Source organism: Sycon ciliatum, chromosome 1 (genome assembly GCF_964019385.1).
Source record: "Sycon ciliatum chromosome 1, ocSycCili1.1, whole genome shotgun sequence".
NCBI classification, from domain to species: Eukaryota; Metazoa; Porifera; class Calcarea; order Leucosolenida; family Sycettidae; genus Sycon; species Sycon ciliatum.
The window spans coordinates 4,505,801-4,530,232 of record NC_088643.1 but is presented as its reverse complement, the minus strand read 5'-3'; the positions used below and the strand labels follow the sequence as shown (position 1 = coordinate 4,530,232).

The 24,432-nt window shown below is 47.7% G+C and overlaps 2 protein-coding genes across 2 annotated transcripts in view; one reads left to right on the top strand and one right to left on the bottom strand.

Annotated features, from left to right (window-relative positions):
• The first annotated feature begins 254 nt into the window (after positions 1-254).
• On the top strand, positions 255-8,861 carry LOC135810558 (phosphatidylinositol 4-kinase type 2-alpha-like). Its single transcript, XM_065324052.1, has 9 exons — positions 255-777; positions 1,218-1,418; positions 3,312-3,443; positions 4,580-4,733; positions 5,030-5,118; positions 5,827-6,127; positions 6,930-7,063; positions 7,617-7,676; positions 8,121-8,861. Exons 1-9 carry the CDS (start codon positions 502-504, stop codon positions 8,283-8,285), a joined length of 1,512 nt encoding a protein of 503 aa, XP_065180124.1. The 5' UTR covers positions 255-501; the 3' UTR covers positions 8,286-8,861.
• A 371-nt stretch (positions 8,862-9,232) lies between these two features.
• Positions 9,233-24,432, bottom strand: part of LOC135810550 (cytoplasmic tRNA 2-thiolation protein 2-B-like) — a 41,799-nt gene continuing 26,599 nt past the window's right edge. Inside the window, exons 11-19 of the mRNA XM_065324044.1 lie at positions 23,522-23,578; positions 20,737-20,771; positions 19,899-19,965; positions 19,441-19,678; positions 18,498-18,585; positions 13,659-13,696; positions 11,478-11,503; positions 11,112-11,176; positions 9,233-10,438 (exon numbers count right to left, since the gene is read on the bottom strand). Coding sequence (XP_065180116.1) covers positions 10,390-10,438; positions 11,112-11,176; positions 11,478-11,503; positions 13,659-13,696; positions 18,498-18,585; positions 19,441-19,678; positions 19,899-19,965; positions 20,737-20,771; positions 23,522-23,578 — 663 coding nt within the window. The 3' untranslated portion in view covers positions 9,233-10,389. The remainder of the gene's footprint in view (positions 10,439-11,111; positions 11,177-11,477; positions 11,504-13,658; positions 13,697-18,497; positions 18,586-19,440; positions 19,679-19,898; positions 19,966-20,736; positions 20,772-23,521; positions 23,579-24,432) is intronic.

Here is a 24,432-nt window from a genome sequence, read left to right as displayed (position 1 = left end):
TCGTCGACGCGATTCGTCAGCAGATTTTGAGACATTTCAACGTCATATTCAACGTCATATTCGCCACGTGCACGAATCATGCAAAAAGAGCTTCATTTTTGTCCACAAGCGCAAAAAAGGTTTGTAAAACCAACAATATTATTATTTTTATATTATGCACACACACGTGACGTCATGTACCACGTGCATTTTCCACGTGAGAGCTAGAGCCGAGGCGAGGCCGCGGGATACGGATTTGATTTCTGTATCCATGGGCTGAGTTGTGTTTTTGTCAGAGTGGTGAATTCCTTGTAAACGACTCTCATCCTATCTACATGACAGTGTAACTATTAACTTACTTACTTGTTTCTTCTGGTTATGGAGTTTGTGGCTGCAGTATAACTCGAAAGCTTCATTCGGGGCACGTTTATGCTGCCCACGCGCGTGCTGTATGCGCGGTAAAGTTTTCGAGATTTAGTACATGTAGTTATAAATTTTAGGTGTTACTGTTAGTATTTGAGAATGGCGGTGGCAGAGACAACCCTCTACTACGGTTCCGATTCCGGCACGGACTATGTGCACAGGGGTCGAACCAGTCGTGGAGGTAATACAGAGGACGTGCCTCTTATATCGGGGACAATGTCGACCAGCGAGATGGGGATGACGGTGAATGAATTCTCAGATCCACTATTTGCTGCTGACCTGAGATCAGTGGAGAGGGCTATAGATCAAGGCGTCCATCCGGAAATCATTGCACAGGGCAGCAGTGGAAGCTATTTTGCCAAGAACGTTGATGGAGTACGTGTAGAGTGGAATCTGTATTTTGCATTATTTTTTTACATTTTTTTGCAACTTTGAATTTGAATTCCAGGAGTATTGTATGTACAGTGAACCTTCAGTATAACGTACTCCGGATACAACATATTTGCTCTTTGCATCGGATATAACATACTTCTTTTAGGACCCTGCCCTGCCTACTCTCCTCCAGTTATTTCACCTTGGATCGAGAGTACCTCGGCTGTAGACTCGAGTGTTATTCTCAGAGCTACGCCAAACACACGTGTGACGTCATCACAAGGTGACATAGTACGTGTGGTGCAGCCAGGGTCCACAGCCTTATTCTGCATGTGTGTGTGTGTGTGTGTGCATGCCCGCGTGTGTGCACGTGTGTGTATGCCCGTGTGTGTGTGTGTGTGTGTGTGTGCCCGCGTGTGTACACGTGTGTGTGCCTGTTGCAGAAAATCGTTGGTGTGTTCAAGCCGAAGAACGAGGAGCCGTATGGTGCGCTGAATCCAAAGTGGGCAAAGTGGTTCCAGAAGCACTGTTGCCCCTGTATGTTTGGACGCGGTTGTCTCGTGCCCAACTTTGGCTACATGTCGGAGGCTGGCGCTAGTATTGTGGATGGGAAACTCAAGCTGAACATAGTGCCCAAGACCAAGGTACTCGTGTACTGTATGCCGTAGTATGCCTGAACAGTACACGGAGAATGCACAGAGAATGCGCCTGGTGTACAGAGAAAGTACTTAAATACCCACCGGGGGGTAGCTTAGCCTGTGCGTGTACATGTAGGCATGCAGGCTCATAGCAGTGTCAGCTCCAGAGCCGGGGTTGTACATGCAGTAGCAACACTTGAACGGACCTGACTCTGACCCGGTTGCAATGGTTGTGCCAGGTACACGTGTACCCGCCGTTGGTTTGAAATCCTGGAGCAGACACTGCACAGTCCCATGTTTGTGTTTGAATCTCCACTCTGCCCAAAGTCAATTGCCGTCGTCGCCAGAAACAGCAACAAATCGCCGAATGTTTGCGCCATCACGGTTCAATGTGAGGGGCGGTCTGCAGATTAACAAGTGTGCTGAACCCATGTCGTCGCAGGCAACTAACATAGTGACTTAGCAGAACTGCTGGTACAGGTGGAATCCTGATAATTGGAACCTCAAAATGCCAGGAAAAAAACTTCTAATTACATGTATCCGGACATTCTAATCATCCAAACATGAACCCACAACACAATATGTACCAAATTCTTTGTTGCCATCTTCATGGAGTGTGGCTGGTGAACTGTTCGTGCTGTGATCTGGAAGCGTCGTATGGTCTCGTCGGGTCAAAATGAAAAACCTATTACTACAATATGTACCGTAAAGTCTTGTATAAAAGCCGCGGCTTCTATGACTTTCTTGGTGAAATTTTGCAGGCTTCTATATGAGACAGGCTTCTATACAAGTCAGGTATTTCTATGTATGTCAACACTAAAACCAGGCTTATGTGTGATTGATGGGCCCAAAATTGCGGCTTCTATTCGAGGGCGGCTTCTATTCAAGTGCGGCTTTTATACAAGACTTTACCGTATGTCAAAGTGCTCTCATGGTCATGCAGAGTTGCATATATATATATATATGAACCTTAGACACAGATTTCACGGATACTGAACTGACCGGCACAGCCTGCTCATTCATGCAAACTGAATTGACCATACAATGTACAGTGGACTTCGAATTACACTTTGCTAACTTCGAATTATCAGCACGAATCCCACACATATGTAAGTGGAATCTGTGGAACTTCGAATTAACCGGACATCTCCAGTTCGAGGTTCGAATTTTCAGAATTTTTTACTTGTATGTGGGAAACGTATTGATAGAAATCGGTCCTGGAAAAACTTCTAATTAAGCGGGTATGTTCGAATTAAGCCATATTGGAATTATCAGGATTCCACCTGTAGTAGGTACTGTGTGAGTGTGAATGAGCAGAATAATCTTTGCATGCACAGTAGTGACAGTTGTCGTCCAAGAAGGGTGCGTGTGTGTGTGTGTGTGTGCGTGTGTGTGTGTGTGTGTGCGTGTGTGTGTGTGCGTGTGTGTGCGTATGTGTGTGTGTGTGTGTGTGTGTGTGTGTGCGCGTGTGTGTATGTGTGTGCGTATGTGTCTGTGTGTGTGTGTGTGTATGTGTGTGTGTGTATGTGTGTGTGTATGTGTCTGTGTATGTGTGTATGTGTGTGTGTGTGTGTGTGTGTGTGTGTATGTGTGTGTGTGTGTGTGTATGTGTGTGTGTGTGTGTGTGTGTAGTAGTAGTAGAATTTATTATTTTACTAGGGAACTCCCAACAGGCGTTGCGTGTGTGTGTGTGTATGTGTGTGTCTGTATGGAGACCAGGCTAAACTTAGTGCGGGTTAATTTGTCAGCCTTACGAACTGCTGAATGGTGCAATGATCCCAGCACAAGTTGCAATATCTAACATAGGTTGTTTGCTATCATCGCTTTTAAAAGCAATGGGCATGTGTAAGTGTGTCTGTCTGTGTGTCTGTGTCTGTCTGTGTGTGCACGACTGTGTAGGTGGTATGGCTGTCCAGTCCATCATTCCATTACTCAGCATTCCACCGTGCCGCCTCTCAGACTAAGCAGATGGCCTCGGAGCATCTGCCCAAGAAGCTGCGACGCCGGGTAAAAACTGGTTTACCACACAAGGTACGAGAGCACACTGCGGGAGCTTGTGGAGAATAACGGTACATTTAGAACACAAGTTTAGAGTAACTGTCCACCACTGTAACTAGATACTTCATGCAGTCAGGAAGTGCAACGACTAGGCATAAAAAAACTTGTATCCATATGTCTGTTTCCTTCTACATTATTATTGGCTCAACGTCCGAGTATCAAATTTAGGAAATGCTATGTCCTTGTAAATTCTCTAGTCTTGTGCATATACTATGTACCAATAGTGAATACCCTTGGCCCCAAGGTTGTTGATCTACCCGGGAGTGGGAGAGAACATAGAAGGCACCGACTGTTCTTTTCGTTCATCTTCATATACATGTACATGTACCGGTATATACAATGTCATGTACATGTGCTATTCACAAACGGCAACAGAGCAACAAAGTCCTTCCTTGCCGCTACTCAGAGTTTCGCATCTGGAAAAACACTCGTCAGTCGACATAATGTCACAGACTTCTAGCCAGGTCACAATAGTAGTGGGGGGGGGGGGGGGCATACCGTATTATCTCTAATATAAGCACAGTCTCCAATAATAGCACGTCTCCAATAATAGAACACCTTGGGCGGCATTCAAAAAATAACGTGCTCAGTCTCCATTATAAGCACACTGTGTAAATTCATTATCTGTACCGGCGAAAAACCGTGAAATGTGTGTGTCAGACATGAATTTGGTATGGCAACATGCCTCTGAAATGAGGTTGAAATAATAATGGAACAGTCTCCAATAAAGGAACGTCTCCATTAATAGCACAGAGGTACATTGAAAAAATAAAGGACCGTGCTTATATTAGAGATAATACGGTAGCAAGCAGTTACCCGAATCCCATTTTTCCACTTTCCAATATTGTCTTGCCACACTAAATGCAACGTATGGGGCGAATCCCTGGCTTCTCCCCAGACTAATGTGCCTTTATGAACCATCTAATAGTGACTTTCGTTGAATTGCGTAAAAACACGATAATCGGAAAATGAGTAGGGGGCAGCACTTTTTCACAAGGGGGGGGGGGGGCTGTGCTCTCCCCCCCCCCCCCCCCCCCCCCTTTGGCTAGAACCCTGTTATGTATACTTTAAGTTTGCATGTCAATAAACATGCAATATTTTCTTTGCAGGTGGGTTCATTTCAGCTGTTTGTTCGTGGCTACAAGGATGCAGATCATTGGCTAAAGGAGTTTGAGAATAACCCACCTCCACCGCACCTTGCCAATGAGTTACAAGAGCAGTTTGAGAGACTTGTCATCTTGGACTACATAACTCGAAACACTGGTATGTGATGTGTTATGCTGCTTGCGTTCTATCTGTCCGCACTGGTTGCCCCTGCCTTCCCCGTTTGTCTGTATTCCTGTCTGCTTGTCTATTTGGTGTGTGTGTGTGTGTGTGTCTCTCTCTCTCTCTCTCTCTCTCTCTCTCACTCACTCACTCTCTCACTCACTCTGACTCACTCACTCACACACTCTCTCTTTCTCCCTCTCCTTTTCTCTGTCTCCCTCATTCTCTCCATATTGAGGGGCTGTCTGATTTTGGCTGATCCTGTACAATTTGCATCACATTTTCCATGTTAGATCGTGGCAATGACAATTGGTTGATCAAGTATGAGAGGCCGACATCGACATCTCAGTCATCGACCGCCACCTCCTCCTCTGTTGAGTTGGTAAGCCTATGACTGTATGCACTCGTACATGTTCAGTGAAGCAGCACTGTACACTGTAGTATATACTGCTGGCAACTGAAATCCGGCCCCTTGAGCGGCGCGCTCACATCGCAAGGACCCAACACGGGATTGTAACACTATGAAATAGAGACCGCTCGATGCGCTAGAATGTGAACTCACCGCTCAGGGGGTTGGATTTCAGTTGCCACCGGTGGTGTACTACAGTGTGCAGTGCGCCGTGTACCACAGTGGTGCTCAGTGAAATCCAGTCGCGTCACTCGCGTGTGCGCCTTGCATCATTTTCGCAGCCCGGTGTGCGCAGGTGTAGGGTTTGTGCGGCCTGGAGTGACGCAGCTGGATTTCATGTAGCAGCATTGTAGTAGTCATGCACGCAGGTTGTATAGCTACTTTGCTGTAGTGACATCTTCTGTGTGTGCTCCAAGTAACCTTGTTTATTTCCTTTACCATCAACAAAGTATTAGATCTCTTGAACAGATTGTAGTTTGCGATGGCAAATGTTAGTGACGCAAATGTGGCAAAACATACGTACGCGACGGAAGTTTGATGTCCGGCTGGTCATTTGCACACGTCAGGCCGTTTACAATTTGTTGTGTTGTTTGTGAGTGTGTGTGTGTGTATGCGTGCGTGCGTGTGTATGTGTATACGTGTGTGTGTGTGTGTGTGTGTGTGTGTGTGTGTGTGCAACAGCTACCAGGGCTTTCCGACGTCACACGGGACCATGCTGTCGCAGGCACCAGCTCATCCGCCTCCGCAGCAACAGCAGGAGCAGCGGCGCGGAAACAGTCACCAGATGCCGGCGGCAGCGCGGACGCTGACGGCATGGTCAACGTCGGCTTGGACCCCGTGGCCGCTGTCTCTACGGGTAGCGGTGCTGATTCATCGCCAGCTGTGCGCGTGCAACCAGACGATGGCCGTGGCTCGATAACGATTGCAGCCATTGACAACGGACTGTCGTTTCCTTTCAAACACCCAGACTCTTGGAGAGCATGTAAGCACACAACACACCTGAATATGGGTTGTAGTATTGGTCAATGTTCCCACATAGGATGTTAATACGGGTGGAATCCTGATAATTCGAACCTCAAAATGCCAGAAAAAACTTCTTATTATCCAAACATGAACCCACAACACAATATGTGTGTCGAAATGCTCCCATGGTCACGCAGAGTTGCGCTATGGACCTTAGACACAGATCTCACGGATACTGCACTGACAGGCACAGCCAGCTCATGCAAACTGCATTGACCAGTACAGTGTACAGTGAACTTCGAATTACACGTTGCTAACTTCGAATTATCAGCACGAATCCCACACATTTTCTATGTAAGTGGAATCCGTGGAACTTCGAATTAACCGGACATGTCCGGTTCGAGGTTCGAATTTTCAGAAAATTTTAATGTGGGAATCGTATTGACAGAAATCGGTCCTGGAAAAACTTCTAATTAAGCGGTATGTTCGAACTTCGAATTAAGCCATATTCGAATTACATGTATCAGGATTCCACCTGTAATCACACTACCCGGTGTCTGCATTTGTGCTGTTTCTACATGGGTATTTGTGAATGTCTGCCATTGTGCTGTTTCTACATGGGTGTCTGTGTAAATAGTACATGTATGTTCAGAATACAACCTCCCCGGTCACCACCACTCAGAGCAATGTACTTTATCTCTATTGCACTCACATGCATGCACGCGTGCAGACACACACACACATACACACAAACACACACACACACACACACCTAGTTACCTGTGCACTCATGTTACACTTCTGCTATAATTTTCGTTCAGATCCGTACCACTGGGCATGGCTACCGATGGCCAAGAAGCCGTTTTCGAAAGCCACTGTCGATCACGTTCTGCCCAAGATATCCGATCCCCGCTTTGCAGAAGATCTCATTGATGATCTGCTCTCTCTGTTCAAGGTGAGTTCTGCCAGGAGTATGTACAGTAAACGAACACACTCTTGAGAGGAATCAAAAGCGTTTCTGCTGTCTGATGATCGGTTAAAACCGTGAAGCTCAGAGTTACAGCAGAAACGCTTTTGATTCCTCTCAAGTGTGTGTACTAGGCTCTGTACCTAGGTGTATTGAGCACTGTCGCGAGCAACCGCAACTCTCTCCGAGTTTACAGTAAACGTACGTGTGCGTGGTGGGATTTGAGCTGTCAGCACGTCAGGCATGGCATCTTCTACTTGTAATATCTATCATTACTGCTTCTCATACACTCAAACTACCACATAATGGTTCACATCCTATCTCTACAACAGCCAGTCATGCAACTAACGTGTGTTGTTACTTCGCAAAGAGGATGCATATGCTAAAATAGTATGACAGACGCATGCACGACCATGTACGGTGCAGTGCGCCTGATGCAGTACAGACCTGGTTTCCAGGTGTATGGTGTGAACGGTGGGCGAGTCATTCTCGTCACTTCCTTGTAACGTATTTGTTGCTGTGTTTCTATTTTCTCTTGCAGGAGGACAGTTCGTTCAATGTGCTACATTTCAACCAGCAAATGGGAGTGCTGCGTGGGCAGGTGCGTCCCTGGCTGGCTGCGTCACTCAAGGAATTGTTTGGCCTGGTGCTTGTATTGGCCATTGCATAGCAGTATGGGCGTGAGATGATTGATAGGTGTGCTGCGTGGTACACTACATGTACAACTGCATTTCACTCATTGAGATTGTTGATCTTTCTGATCGTGCATTTCGCAGTAAAAACTACAATGCAAGACTTAGCATGAGGCATGCATGAGTTGCCCCCCCCCCCCCCCCACACACACACTATGGTGGAGCTGTGGGCCTTTTCGGGGAAATACGCACAACGTGAAACGGTTGATCCTTGAGAAAATGGTGTGCGGATGGTGTTGGCGTTGCCGTCACTGACAGTTGTGTGGTCTTGTGCCCGCGCGCGGATGTGTGTGGGTGTGCTCGCGTGGGTGTGTGCATGTGTTCTGCCTGCAATTCCATTTTTACCCGGGTAGATACTGAACCTGGAGCGTGCGCTGCGCAACAGCATGACGCCGTGGGAGCTGGTGAGCATGCCGTCTTGCACCATGACCATGCGATCAACCGAGTACCGCACCGATAGCCACCTCAGCTTTGTGCAGAAGATTCACCTGCGCAAGCCCGTCTTTGAATTCTGTTAGGCTCTCTCACGTGTGTATGGTTTTCAGCGCTGGCTTGCTTTGAATTCTGTTAGCTTCTCACGTGTATGGTTTCGACCACTGACTTTCTTTCAAGTCACTGCATTCACAATTGAAAATTTAGGTTTTTTCCAAATTTCGCTTTAGCACTTTCAGACTTGTAATATTTTTCTATTGTCGCATACACCCCTGCCACTGGTTGATCCTATCTTTCCACGAACGCCATGAAATGTAACTCCCAGAAATATCCACTGCATGAGAGTCTGCAGCCATTTTTTCCCTCAAATCTCTTCAATACGCGGTTTTATTCCGTTTTGATCGCCACGCATGCTCTGCTTGAGACAACACTGCCCCTGGCTCTATTGTCCATTTATTCTTTTCTTTTTAATTCATTAACTATGCCAGTCTTGGGTATGTGTATGCTGCTAGCTGTTGCTTAAATCCACGTACGCGCTACACTGCTGCTTTTCAGGAGTGACTCTGCTGTTGTTATAATATTGCTGCTTGCACAATGTATCTTTCCTCAGATTCAGGTCGGTTTGAGCATACCATGACGTGACTTGGTGTTTTTTTCTTCAATCCTCTAATGATATGCTGTGTGATAAAAAAACAAACAGGCAGTTGTGTGGTATGGTATATTTGTACTCGCAAGGCAGGGGAATAGGGGAATTTCTGCATGCGTGTGTACGTGCTGGAGTGTACCCTCGTGCACCAAGGCACAGCTATTTTGCATGATTCGTTCGAGAATGCATGCACAATCTCTAATTCTTGGGTGAATTAACTACGTGTAGCTTCAATCCAATAACCACATGATAACTACGTAAGTTGGTTTCAGCTAACCACACGGAAAGCTTGGAGTTTGATTTTCTGCAGTGCACGGATATCCGGATGCCATGATGTAATGAAAGCAGCGCATCGTGCATTTGGCCCATACGAGAGAGAGAGAGAGAGAGAGAGAGAGAGAGAGAGAAAGTTGTATACTCAGACTCTGATACAATTATACAGTCGTGGACAAAGAAATCCGACCCATGAGCCAAATTTAAAGCAGCGCCAAGGCTCATGCGGCCCTCACAGGTGGGTTTTTGGACCGTGCGTCGTGCAAACAACGTGCTGCTTTCGACTCGCGAGTCGGATTTCTTTGGTCACCATTGTGCATGTAATCACAATAGTGCATGCAGGCCAGCGCCACGCTGACAGTACTCTATGTGTAGAACATACACAGAGCATAGGCATACAGTGGAGGAGGACGGGGGCAAATTTATTCATAAAAACTCGGAGCTTTTGCCCTTATAATACTGAACTATTTGTGAGTCCTTGTCATTCGTCTGATGAGTGTTCAATCGTGAAACCAAGGTAAATAACCCCCGGGGGTTACGTACTCTTGGTGAAACTCTAAACAATGTATATCAGTCGGAGCAACTTGATCAACATCGCACAAGTGCTACCTCAAGAAGTTCAAAATAAGTTCAAAATATTACTACTGTCAGGAAATAGACAGCTCGAGTAGCTGACTGCAGGGCTTCACCAGCATAACACATGCAGTAACTTATAGAGAAGAAGCAGATCTGCTAGCCAGTTCCAGTAGAGTATATGCGCAGAGGTGGTTGTACAGTGTAGAGTGTACAGTGTACAGCGTATCAGCCACTGAAATGCTGCAAGCGATGTCACCCACACATTCATCAAACTGCACGACAATGCAGTGCGGGTAGGTGGCATGTCAACAGGTCAGCCCACTTGGGCCTGCACGGCTGGCAATGCTCTGCTGGTAACTAGCGTGTCGACACACACACTAGGAGACATGGTGACACTCCTATAAGTACTCCTCCGGCCAGGGAGTAGTAAAAATACCAGTAGTTTACTACTCTCTGCCTCCAGCCGTGTTGTGTGCTGCCAGTACATATACCAGGACGATAGCACACGCAAAGGCAACGTTAACCAGTCGAGCCAGGTGCCGTGGTAACAGCAAGACCTAGTACACAACCGCGCTGAGCTTGGTTCCATCAGCAAATAGCCAGCGCGTTGCGTGCTGCGTGACTGCGTGTTGCCGACGCAATAGTCCACGGGGCGTGCAAGTAAGCCACACGGGGTGCATGCTGCACAGCAGCGCTCAGTCATCCTCCAGCAGGAAATCCTTGATCTGCTCCCTCATCTCAGACCTGCAGCAACACCAGTGCACACACACACGCACGCAGTTTTAGAATGCAAACGAACATTTCTACAGAATCTCAGCGCTTTCGACTCAGAATTTGAGTGAGTAAAGACATAATTATGAATAGACTGGTTGTCAGTTGCCAAGCCACCCCTGTGTTAACGGTGCACACATGGGTCATACAAGCAAAAGAACAAAAAGGTATCTTAACCTCTCTAATACTTGCCACGTGTTCAGTGTCCGCACTACCACGACGCACATGTAGGGCAAGGACACCACCAAACATAAACTGTGTCGCTAACAAAACGCCTTACCGTACTTCTGCACATATAAGCGCGCTTATGTCCGGACAGAAGCGCACCCCTCAATTATAAGCGCATGTGCTTACATGTGAACACAATTGGTGAAACACCCGGGAGCTGAATATACTGCCAAGCATTATGATAACACCTTTGTTTAGGACACAGACAAACCTGTATTGCACATATAAACTAACTTATTATAAGCGCATGGGCTTCTACCCGAACATGTTCAAACAGCAAAAAATATTTTTTGTAGCAAATTTTCACTTATAAGCCCATGGGCTTATATGTGGGGAAGTACGGTAACACACGCGCATGGCATGGACCAGCGAGCACAATAGCTACAATCAGTCATGCACAAGCATTCCTATGACATACCGATTAGAAGCCAACTGCACATCACGCGTGACTCGCGTCGGGAACAGGGATTGCTGATCTTGCTTCTACAAGCGTACACGCACGCACGCGCACACAAACACAAGATAGAGAGCACATAAATTCAGACTCCTATTCCCCAAGAAAACAGCATGGCTTGGAAATTTCAACAGCAGAGACCATACAGCAGCAAAGTGCAAAGTGCCTATGAATCCCACGGCTTTCCAGGGTCGAGTATGCAAGGGCTGGACTAGAACAGTAGGAATCTGACGTGTGGAGGCAAATATCCAAGCCGTGAATGTGTGAGAGCCTGAAAGAACGTGAGCAGTGGTGGAAGCAGCACACTGTACAACACACACACACACTCACCATGTCATGGAGCACAAGCCGACAACCTGATCAGATGAAAAAGGCACACACATCAGAAGATTAAACAGACACATATCAGAAGATTAAACACACACACACACACACACACACACACACACACACACACACACACACACACACACACACACACACACACACACACACACACACACACACACACACCTTGACCTTTGACCTTTGACGCCCATCGCCGGAGGCGATGATAGCAATGCTACGGCAGAAGCCATAGCAACTTGTGCTGGGATTACACCATTCAACAGCTTGCAAGGCTGAAGAATTGACCGTCACTATTCAGCCTGGTCTACACCATACAGCTATTTGGAGTGACATTTTCTGGCCAGTGAATCCCTATTTTTGGTGGGGGGGGGGGGGTGGGGACACACACACACACACACACACACACACACACACACACACACACACACACACACACACACACACACACACACACACACACACACACACACACACACACACACACACACACACACACACACACACACACACACACACACACACACACACACACACACACACACACACACACACACACACACACACACACACACACACACACACACACACACACACACACACACACACACACACACACACACACACACACACACACACACACACACACACACACACACACTACTACTACTACTATTGACAGCTGCCAGAAATGGCCACGCCGCTCCCCAAAGGGAGGTACTGTCAGAGAGGTTAGGGGAGAGGTAGGCAGTGCTTCAAATGGCGCTCCAGGTCCTGTCGCCTCCGAAACTGGCGTTGACTACAGACTCGGCAATGATGTTCAAAGTGCTGGCGATCAGTCACTGTAGGGCGCTTCGGGCGGGGTCCACAGCGATGGCGCTTGAGGCCAGCAGTAGACTTGAAAGTACGCTGGCAGGCAGTACACACCGGGACCTCGGCAACAGGAGGAGCATCAAAAGGCGGTCGGTCGTCACAGTTGTCACTCCCTAAGCACTTATGCACTGCAAGCCCACCCCTGCTCCGGAGCCATCTACTGCAGGCAGGACACTGCACCGACCCAGGCTGCTGTGATACGGGGAGCTGTCGGACTGCTGTGCACTTGTGCCGGGCCATGTCGGCGCGCCGACGAAACAGGCGGCCGCAAACGTGGCACACAATCGTCTTCGGGGCAGGCTCCTTCACCCCCGCTGCTGCCGACACTATGTCACGCCACTCTCCGCGATCATTGGCTGATTGGAACCAATTGTGCACACCGGCTACAGTCAGATCAGCCTGGACAATGTCCTTCCAGCGATGTCGGGGGCCGCAAAACGGGCGGGTTCGTGGAAGATGAGCGAAGAGCAACTGCTTGGGTAACCGATTGTTATCAAGCCGAGCTAGGTGCCCAAGCCACTCCAAGCGTCTTCGCTGTACCATGCACGACAGTGGAGTAGGGTCACCCCACTGTGTGCGTAGTTGCTCCGATGTAATGTGCTGCTCCCACTGGCGGCCGCGCGAAATGCCAAGGATTGACCGTAGGTTGGCGTGATGGAACCTGTCCAGCTTGTCCAAGTCCGACTTCAATGGGGTCCAACACTCCGAGCCATACAAAACCGTGGTGAGAACACATACCACATACAAATGCCGTCGAGTAGGCAGGTTCAGGCTCTGATCATGTAAAATCCGCCGAAGACAGCCAAAGGCCCTGGCACCCTTCGCAAGGCGGCTCTGGACATCGGCATGAGCTCGCGAATCCGGAGTTATAACAGATCCAAGATAGGGGAAGGAGGTAACAGCTTCAACCCTTTCATTGCCAACTGCCAGATCGGAACAATCAGCGGCAGCGACTCCATAGCCCGCGACCAGTAGCTTAGTCTTCGTCATGCTGACCGTGAGGCCAAAGCTGGATGCCACATCGCAGAAGGCGGACAGGGACACACACACACACACACACACACACACACACACACACACACACACACACACACACACACACACACACACATCAGACATACGCACATCAGAAGATCAAACGGATACACACCCTGACCTGAAGCACGAGCAAGGGCAAGTTGGCGATGGACCAGACAAACACAAAGACAGACATACCAAGAGAAAGAGATAAGGAGAAAAGTCACTTGCTGGTACCCCCCCCCCCCCCCCCCGGGATTCTTAGTAATTTCTTACCGTAGCATGTGAACGGCTTGAGCATTGCTGGTGTAAACCTATGCAAGCACACACAGACACACGTGTACACATACACATAGGTGGCGTGCAATAAGCAGTGTGAATATGTGTTAAAAAAAATGCAACTCTCAAGCAGCCCCCCCCCTCCCCCCCCCCCCCCCCCACACACACACCACCACCATCTCTATCTTTCAGCAACAGAATACTAACAGTTACATTTTAGCTATACATACACGTACAAGTACCAACCATCAAGTCAATCGTACCAGAAACTAACAAGTTGCAAATCTGACAAGGGTAATTAATTGCATGATAAAAACGAGTTTGATAATACAAGTAATTATTGTAGAGTGATTGGGAAAGAGCAGGTCTGCTCTAGAACACCTCTTCCTATTGCCGTATGCCATGGCCTTTAAAGCCATGGCCTTATATTCGAAACACCGCTGCTTTCCTAGATATTTTAGATGCAAAATGACCCACTCACTACGCCATGGCATAAAAGTCAAAGTCTACACAGGATTTCAATCTAAATCCACGTGTTCACCCTCCCTGTTGGGATGTGAGTTTGTTAGTATAGTTTTAATTCCTTCATTTTCACAAAACATACTTCAAATGAAGTTGGTTGCTCCAACGAGGAGCACACGCTTCTTGCCGAACTTGACACTTGACTGACTCAGTTCGGCAAGAAGCGTGTGCTCCTCGTTGGAGCAACCAACTTCATGACTATTACCGCCGAAGTCGCAACTTCTAAGTTCATACTTCAAATGTCTTTCATTTATGAAGCCCATGGGTTTATAACTGAGACTGGCTTTATAATCGAATATACCTCCATGGCTTTAAAGGTGCGGACATACGATATGAAGCTGCAGGAAGCGGTGCCTCTCCTACCTAAAAAAGTTACTGTAAATATACAAAATTTCGGCGCTGCAAAATTTCGGCACTTCACGATTTTTGACATTTCGGCGGCGATTTATTTTCGGCGTGGGGTAGAAGGCATGGTATAGTGCGACAGATGCTGTGGAAAATTTCATCGGCGTTTAATTTAGGCGTTTTGGGTCAGTGCCGAATATAGCCGAAATTAAATAGCTGCCGAAAATTTGTATATTTACAGTGCTTGAAGTAGCATTGCCATGCTGACCCACCACCAAACGTTCATTGCCATGCCGACCCACCACCAAACGTTCATTGCCATGCCGACCCACCACCAAACGTCTCGTCTTCCAAGACGTACTCCAACGTCACAACGGACAGGGCGCATGCGTGACACCAAGAGTACACGGTTTATGCACTCTTGGTGACACTACACTGATACATGCAGATAGTGATGTACGTAGCACTAGCATGCCTGCATGCAGGGGAGTCGTGACGGTGAGGGTTTTCACGACTCCCTGCTAACTACCGGTAGATCATCATTCTCGGCGCATCTTCTCTGCCGGATGGTTGCTGTTGATTCGTTTCAGTCATAGTTGTATGCGGTGTTCTCCATTGTCCACTGTGGACAGAACAGTTCATGCCAGCCGGTGAAGCCGGCGTGGACAGAGACTGTGGCGAAGTGGGTGTTTTTGACGGACTTGCTGCCGGCGCAATGTCGGACAGTGTGCGGTACAACATCAAGTACTTGGTCTCCAATCTAGATGTGTCACTGATCTTGGAGGACCTGCTGGAGAACGGTGTCCTTAGCAAAAAGGAATATGTTACTGCCTCTGGCAAGGAAAACGAGAAGTGGGATCTGTCCAAGCATGTGGTGAGGTTGATGTTAACGAAAACGGACGAACAGATGGATACGTTCCTGAAACTCATTGAACACAGCCAGCCTCATGTAGCCGAACATGTTGCCAATACTATGGCAAAGCGACTCAGCGCAACTGCCAGTGGGAAAACTGACCATCCGGCGAAGCCAAAGTCGGCAGATCAGGAGTCAATACTTGGCTCGTCCTCCGGTAAGTGTTTACATAGAAGATGATCCATAATGCTGTATGTTCACAGATAATTTCTCCCGAATTGGTCGAGAACTCACAAATCTAGCGCTTTTGAATTTTGATAAAATGCTCGAAATAATCGGATACTCGATCGAATATTATGAACGAGTGATCGATTGGTCAAAATAGATACTCGTTTCACCCCTAGTTTACACACATAATGACACACATTGTGAAAGACAAAAGCCTGCGGAATAGCGTACTGTGCGCGACGACAAAGGTAAACAAGGTTCTAGCCAGGAATAACTGTAGAGGGCGGGGGATGGGGTGGGGAGGGGTAGGGAAAAAAAACAGTTCACCCATTTTTCCATGTTCGTTATTGCCTTGTCACAAAGAAAGATGTAAACGTACTTGTGCACTGAGCGGATAGAACGATCGATTTGTGGCCGCAATTTTGCGGTGTGAAGTGAAAAAAGACGAAAATTGAAAAACAAGTAGGGCGGTGCACTATCAGAGGAGAGGGTGCGCCATCAGAATTTAGGCGCCCCTCCCCTGTCCTGTACGTGCTGTGACTCACTCTTGCACTGTGATTCCTTTTTGTACCGTATCCCTGATATCCCAACTAGACAAAAATGTGTTCTGAGCCAGTGGCATGCCTGAAGTACATGGAGAGTACAATCCCACTTGGATTTCTGCTTCCAGGGCCAAGCTGTTCAGATTCAAAGGGAGCTTTCATTAGGGGTGAAAATAATACACGGAATGGTACATTTGACTGATTACAGTTCGCTTTCACGAGTTGTGGAACATTTACAGTCTTTTTCGTGTCAGTTTTGCATCCTTGGCTGCTATTATTTGGTCGGATTCGGATCCAGATCCACAGGATCCATTCGATCTGCATTGATCGATTGGTCAAATCCAGATCCAGATTAGGATCCAAGCAGCCATGCCCCGGGAGCAGGGTTGACTGGATCCAGCGGATTCTCATTTTAGTGTTGCTAAAACCGAAGTTGGTATCGGCGGTTGACATTCACACTTGCACGTGGACAAACGTACGTGCAAACTCCTCGAGTGACTTTGGCCTGTCACTTTTCTACCTCAACAAGGTGATAGTAGTGGTGTGAATATCTGTGATCGATTGATTCTATGGGTGTTATCAAATTCCTTAGGTCGGACCCTAGAGCACTACAATCTCGTCTGCATGCTCCCTCGATCCCTCAAGACCACACACTCAAGCATGCAAATACGGCTTGTTTACACGTAAAAGGGATCCAGTGGATCTGGGATCTGGAAATGGATCTGACAAAACGATAACAGCCCATGTATGCATGTAATTGAATCATGTATGTGTGCGTTTGTGTTTGTGTGGGGGGGGGGGGGGGGTATGAGTTTGTGTGTGTGTGTGTGTGTGTGTGTGTGTGTGTGTGTGTGTGTGTGTGTGTGTGTGTGTGTGTGTGTGCGTATTTGAGTGTGTATGTGTTTACTGTGTACTGAAGTATATGTGTGGTTTTGGAACCGCCCGTCGCATATGTGTGTATGCATACACATGTGTGTGCACTGGAGTGAATGCCTGTGTGTGAGAGAGGGAGAGGTGGATGTGTTGTTGGATGAGTGTGATGATTGTATCAGTTTGCTTATGCTATTATACCGTCTCTACAGCACTGCCGGAGTGGGTGAACTTCCGCACCATCAGCAACATTGATCGAATGGAGAGGCTAAAACGCATCCGGGACATCGTGGCCGAATCCTCCCAACGTGTGCATGATGTTGGATGCTACCTTCTGGAGAAGGAATTCCCGCACAGTCCAACAGCGGTGTGTTCTCTTTTGCCTATCTCATTGTACTATTAAAATAGTATTTCTCAGACTTACTGTATATATAAAAAAATTTGGCGCTGCAAAATTTCGGCACTTCACGATTTTTGACATTTCGGCGGCGATTTATTTTCGGCGTGGGGTAGAGGGCATTGTATAGTGCGACAGATGCTGTGATATAGATGTTATGATTAGCATGCAATGTACTACCCGAAGTACTGAATTTACTTCTTTTGTACTCTATATTCTAATGTATCTTCTACCTCTTCTCCCCTACGAACATACTTTCTCATTTTCCACACTTACTTAGGAGACTCCCTTCGATAGGCATCTATTTGCCTCTGGAGGATCCGTGAAATAAAAATCAAATCAATGAAAAAATGATGCTGTGAAAAATTTCATCGGCGTTTTGACTTAGGCGTTTTGGGTCGGTGCCGAATATAGCCGGAATTAAATAGCTGCCGAAAATTTGTATATTTACAGTACCGTATTTCCCCGTAAGTTAGTTCTCCCCAATGACTTAGTACCCCCTATAAAAAATACACTTTCCACTGCCGAGGTTATCGCCCCGAAAGACAGTTCCCCCCGAAAGATAGTAAGTTCGTACCCGTCCTACATGTACAGACACCGTACAGTACATACATCATATGCACGGACACTAGAGTTGCGCAGGCTTCCCACTGCGTGTCATTTACCCCCGATAAAAAAGTACTCCCCGAAAGATAGTACCACCCCGAAAGTTAGTACTCATGTGGTTGCTAAGTTCTAAAGTTAGTACGTACTAACTTATGGGGAAATACGGTAGTTTTACCTCCCCGGCAAACACCATCTGTTCTGAGGGCCACAGGTAACCGATCCACCACTACACTGGAAAGAGAGTGCACACGCTAGCAGTGTTGGAAAGCAGCGGTGGGAAATTCGTTTATGCCAAAACTTGCGAGAAAATTTGGAAACAGTATTTACACAAGAGTTACACAGCGGAAAGTAGGGCTTTTTGTTGTAACTCAGAGTTTCCATGGTAACAACCAAATCATCAGACAACTTTTATTCTTCTTTTCCTTGAACATGTTTTCACACTGATATTCGCCTCCATCATCAACTAGACTTACTGCTGGCATGACGGTGCGGATGCACCAGCAGCAGCACCACCACTGCACGAACAACTGCCTCCACAGCCTGCCGCCGAGTCACCGTTTTCTGCGAACAACAAGACAGTGAGAACGTGTATCGCCATCAACTTGTGCCTGTCGCTTTATGATGGTGGCCACCATGGAGAAGCGCTCAGTACACAAAGCACACAGAACACACACACACACACACACACACACACACACACACACACACACACACACACACACACACACACACACACACACACACACACACACACACACACACACACACACACACACACACACACACACACACACACACACACACACACACACACACACACACACACACACACACACACACACACACACACACACACACACACACACACACACACACACACACACACACACACACACACACACACACACACACACACACACACACACACACACACACACACACACACACACACACACACACACACACACACACACACACACACACACACACACACACACACACACACACACACACACACACACACACACACACACACACACACACACACACACACACACACACACACACACACACACACACACACACACACACACACACACACACACACACACACACACACACACACACACACATACACACACACACACACACACACACACACACACACACACACACACACACACACACACACACACACACACACACACACACACACACACACACACACACAAGAAGACCAGGGCAATCAATCTGGCAATCTTGGCAAATGCAGAAAAGCAATGATGTGTGATCAAATCATTTCTTCTCCTGTGCGTGTGTGCATGTGTGCGTGCGTACAGGCGTGCGCGTGCTTGTGTGCACACACCTGCACATGTAGAGGTGCATGTAGTGTAAAGCACCGTCGATGAAGCTTACCCGGAGCAGCACAAGACGACAGCGCAGGAGAAGCGATAGTAGTTGCGGTGGTAGCAGCAGAACTGGAAGGGACAGCAGCAGCTGCCGATGATGCCATCGCCGCTGCTAATGATGTCACTGTTGCTGCTGCTGCTGACGTGTTGGCTAGCACGCCGCCGAGCAGGTGACCGGCAGCTGACCTCGCTTTGGTGAACATCTCGGTTTGGTCATCAGAGCCAAACGGTACGTCCATGGGTGACTACACACGACAATCACAATACACAGAAAATGAACAGAAAAAAGTGTCACAAACCCATTTTAAAATTAAAACGATGGAATGCGCTTCACAAACTGACACCAGGGCTAGTTAGGGCTAGTTAATAACGTTACAACAACACTACTCAGCAGCAGCAGCAGCAACAGCAGTAGCAGTAGTTCATACCCACAGTACAGTACTTAGACAACACGCAGGCGCTTACCCCGCAAAGGACGCAGCGTTCGTCAGACACCGCTGCTCCACCGGCCACACTCAACTTCTCGCTGGTCCTGGACACAATGCAAACGCAGGCGGACAAGACAAACGAAATGCTGACTTCATCCCTCCCGTCCATTCTTTCTCTGGGTCGATGTCGCAAACCCAATCTCAAGTTCTCTATATCTTAGTCAAGGTCATGTTTGACAAACACACACACACACTTCAAAGTAACTTAGAACACAGCAATGAGCACGAAAACAAGCTCAAACAACATGAACAAATCAGATGGAAAAGATTCAGTCATGAAGCCGATGGAGCAGCGAGGTACTATTGCGCTAAAATAGATCTCATCTATCCACTGGAAAATAAGGGATACACTCTACCCAAACTGCAAGCAAACCCAAGCAACACCCAAGCAAACCCCAAGCAAAACCCAAGCAAACCCAAGCAAAACCCAAGCAAACCCCAAGCAAAACCCAAGCAAACCCAAGCAAAACCCCAGGGCCCGTATACTTCTGCTACACATGTAGGGCTCCCCATACCCAGGACCGGGTACTGCCTGCAGCTAGGAATTTCCCGCAACTCAGAACATACACACTGCTTCCATGCAAATAAGCACACGTGTACACCGATCACTATCCATGCATGCATGCCATGGGGTGATGCTTTTCGCTGAAAACCTATTCAGAAAGTATTCTTGTGACTCTAGAGGGCCCGGCATACGGGTGTGCCTGGATCTGGAGAGCTAGCTGAATATATGAAGTTGATGATGGTACACTACTAAGGTACTATCTATAGGGTATATCTGCTCAACACCACCTACAGTAGCTACATCTGCTCACCTAAACACAGTACTGACGGTTGACGGGAAATTGGCCTGTAGGTCAGTTGACAACACCAACACCAACACACACACACACACACACACACACACACACACACACACACACACACACACACACACACACACACCTTTGACCTTGACCTTTGACCTTTGACGCCCATCGCCGGAGGCGATGATAGCAATGCTACGGCAGAAGCCATAGCAACTTGTGCTGGGATTACACCATTCAACAGCTTGCAAGGCTGAAGAATTGACCGTCACTATTCAGCCTGGTCTACACCATACAGCTATTTGGAGTGACATTTTCTGGCCAGTGAATCCCTTTTTTGGTCTTTTTTCTTTTTCTTTTTTTCTTTTTTTTTTCTTTTTTTTTTTTCCCGCACACACATCACACCACATACTCCGGCATGCACTGGCTGTTGGTAACCACCCAGGAGAATGAAGGAAACACACACACACACACACACACACACACACACACACACACACACACACACACACACACACACACACACACACACACACACACACACACACACACACACACACACACACACACACACACACACACACACACACACACACACACACACACACACACACACACACACACACACACACACACACACACACACACACACACACACACACACACACACACACACACACACACACACACACACACACACACACACACACACACACACACACACACACACACACACACACACACACACACACACACAAACATTATTAGTTACGTTGCTTGGTTTTTGGCCAAACCACAGCTCCATCCGGGCATCAGACTGCACGGTGTACAATGCATCAGCACACCAGCAGCATCATGAGCAGTAGCAGCATGGGCAGTAGCAGCATGGACAATAGCAGCATGGACAATAGCAGCATGGACAATAGCAGCATGGACAATAGCAGCATGGACAATAGCAGCATGGACAATAGCAGTTTCCCAGTGGCCTCTCGTCAAGATGGCGGCAAATCCGAGAGTACAAAAATGTCGGTGGATGCGAATCTCGCACGTGCAGATTCAGGCATGCAAAATCTAGCCTTCTGCAGGTCTGGGTAGAGCAAGTGTGTAGGAACGACCTTTTCCGAGAGAAAACGTGGCTCTTGTCATCCCAACATTTTACTCGCCACGCTCTCCCTCCAAGCTTATTGATACGAGTATCCGCTACCGAGTAGAAGTCTCCATCTTCACAGTAGGCCAGGCACAATCGCAACGCTGAAATACTTTGCTCTCTTGGTTTTTCGGTCCTTTGAGGTGTTGATGTGGTTGTCGTGTACAACTCGAAGTGACAAACTTGAGGTCCCCGCGCCACGAAGTTTCGTTTGGATGTTCAATGAAAGGACGTATGGAAGCAAGGATAAAAACTATCGTGGCTGCTGGCAAAACTCCTAGTAATGTAAGAAACGGGGTGTGACTTTGTGACTTTGGTACTTCCAAGGAAAATGAACGCACAGCCATACCACAACGAAGACGAAACTACGACCTCAAAAACACTCCGATTTTCAAACAAACGACGCAGGAAAGAAGACATGGATGCAGTGTTCCAGTGAGTGCGTTCGATTACACACTTGAATCGATTCATGAATCGATTCAAGTGCATTCAAGTCGTTCGATTTTCATGTCATGAGCCCTGGAATCGATTCGGAATCCATTCACTCTATTCACATGGGGTGATGTGAATAGCGCGAATCGATTCATGAATCGATTCGTGAATCGATTCGCGTGCATAATCGAACGCACTCACTGTGGTCTTCAAAACACCTCATTTTACTACGATAGCGGCTGGTTCAGGGCGAATTCAGGCCCAATTCGACAGTGTCGTACCGCTCAGATTCGCCCAAAACACGAGGAAATGTACGGTGACATCCCAATGCGTACGCATTTTGCGTACGGGGACGACTGGCCAGAGAGCATGCACTGCAAGCACCCGTGTGCGCTGCAGGTCACTCGCGTTGTTTTCCAACGCCCGAGCCAAATAACGCAATCCGAACTTTCGTGGCACGTCACGAATAACGTGCGTCTCTATTATCAGTGTTCGGTGTGGCACTGCTGAACTCCTGTCATCCTTATGTTCACCATCATGTCTCAAAGTGTCAGTATGAACAGAAAGACTTCAGTCACTTGCTAGTGCACGTGTTCTCTCTCTTCTCTCTTTCACAGGGTTCGCACAGGAAAATCACCATCAAATTCAATAACTTTTCTAAAACTTTTCTAACACTTTTCCACGACCAAACCATGTGGACAGCGATGAAGCAGCAGAAGACGAAGCAGCGGTGGACGAAGCAGCGGTGGACGAAGCAACGCTCGACGAGACGGCGGCTGAGGAAACATTGCCTCCTTGTTTCATTATGCTGTTGGAAAGGCATTCTCCAAAGGATCCAGATTTTGCAACATGCATGTACGCGCAGTTGCTTTCAGACACCCGCCCAAATGCATGGATAAATCCACACGTCGCAAGTTTGTTTTACGAATCAGTCGATTCTCACGATTCACGGATTCAACGACTCGATTCACGAATTAATTCAAGGGCGAAAACGCAATCACTGGGCCAAGATCAAGCAATCAAAAATTCCCACATGTCAAAGTCATGCACAAGCAGCCGCAGCAGCAGAAGCAGAAGCAGTATCGGGCTGCCACATCTGGACAAGACGCATGGCACTATAATGCTTGACTGGAGACAGAGAGGGCGGTCTTGACTAGGTTGAGGACTGTGGCATCACTGCTGCACTGCAGATAACGGACAGAAACGGTTGCTCACCTGCAAGCCGAGCACAAATGCTTCCGTCAGCCGGTCCAGACTGGCATTCTCCGGCACCTAGTTAGCCACAAACAAAGCAAGAAAATGATGCAATTACCTCCAAGCAACAGTGCACAAGCATAGCTATTAGCTACTGAATAGAGAGGTTTGGCCAAACGAAAATGCGTACAAACTTTCGCTCTGCATCACCAACTGAGAAACTTCACACGAACTTTTGCAACTTTACATACGAGACTTGCATGACAAGCAAAATGAATTTTCGTGAGAAGTTTCGTCAGATCAGGAGTGGTCAGCTTTGTTCGGTTTGTGCTTTTCAGCTTTTCTTCTTGGTGATACTACAACGTTTTCTACTCTCTTTTGTTCTCAACCATGGAGTCCTGTGCCGGCTTGAGTGTCACATCCTCGCTTCCAGAGCCGCTGTGTCGTATTGCGTTCGACCTTCAGATGGACTTAAGCTGTGTTCACAACTGGCGCGTGGACGCGGTACGCTTGCGGTTCATACGCGTCCAAACGCGCGCTCAGCCTTTCACAAAAAACAGCAATCCGAGTCGTATTCAGCGCGTGCGACACCTTCGAGTACTAATTTTTTGACCCCGCCAGTCAAAGTGACTGGCATGTACGCTGATACGCGCCTGATACGCGCTGAAAATTCCAACATGTTGGAAGTTCCATTTCGGCGCGTTTCCGTACGCATGGCGCCCCAAAAGCCAGCAAAAATACGCACAAACGCGTGGTCTCACGCGTACACGCGCCAGTTGTGAACACAGCTTAAGATTCGGTCTGCCATATCATGGCACACCCAAATCCCTTCGTCCATCGTTCTCCGGCGATGGATAACGTCACCGAGGAGCTGTCGAAAAAGCAGGACCCAGCACGCTTTTCGAGATCACCTGATGAAGATGCTGGAACAC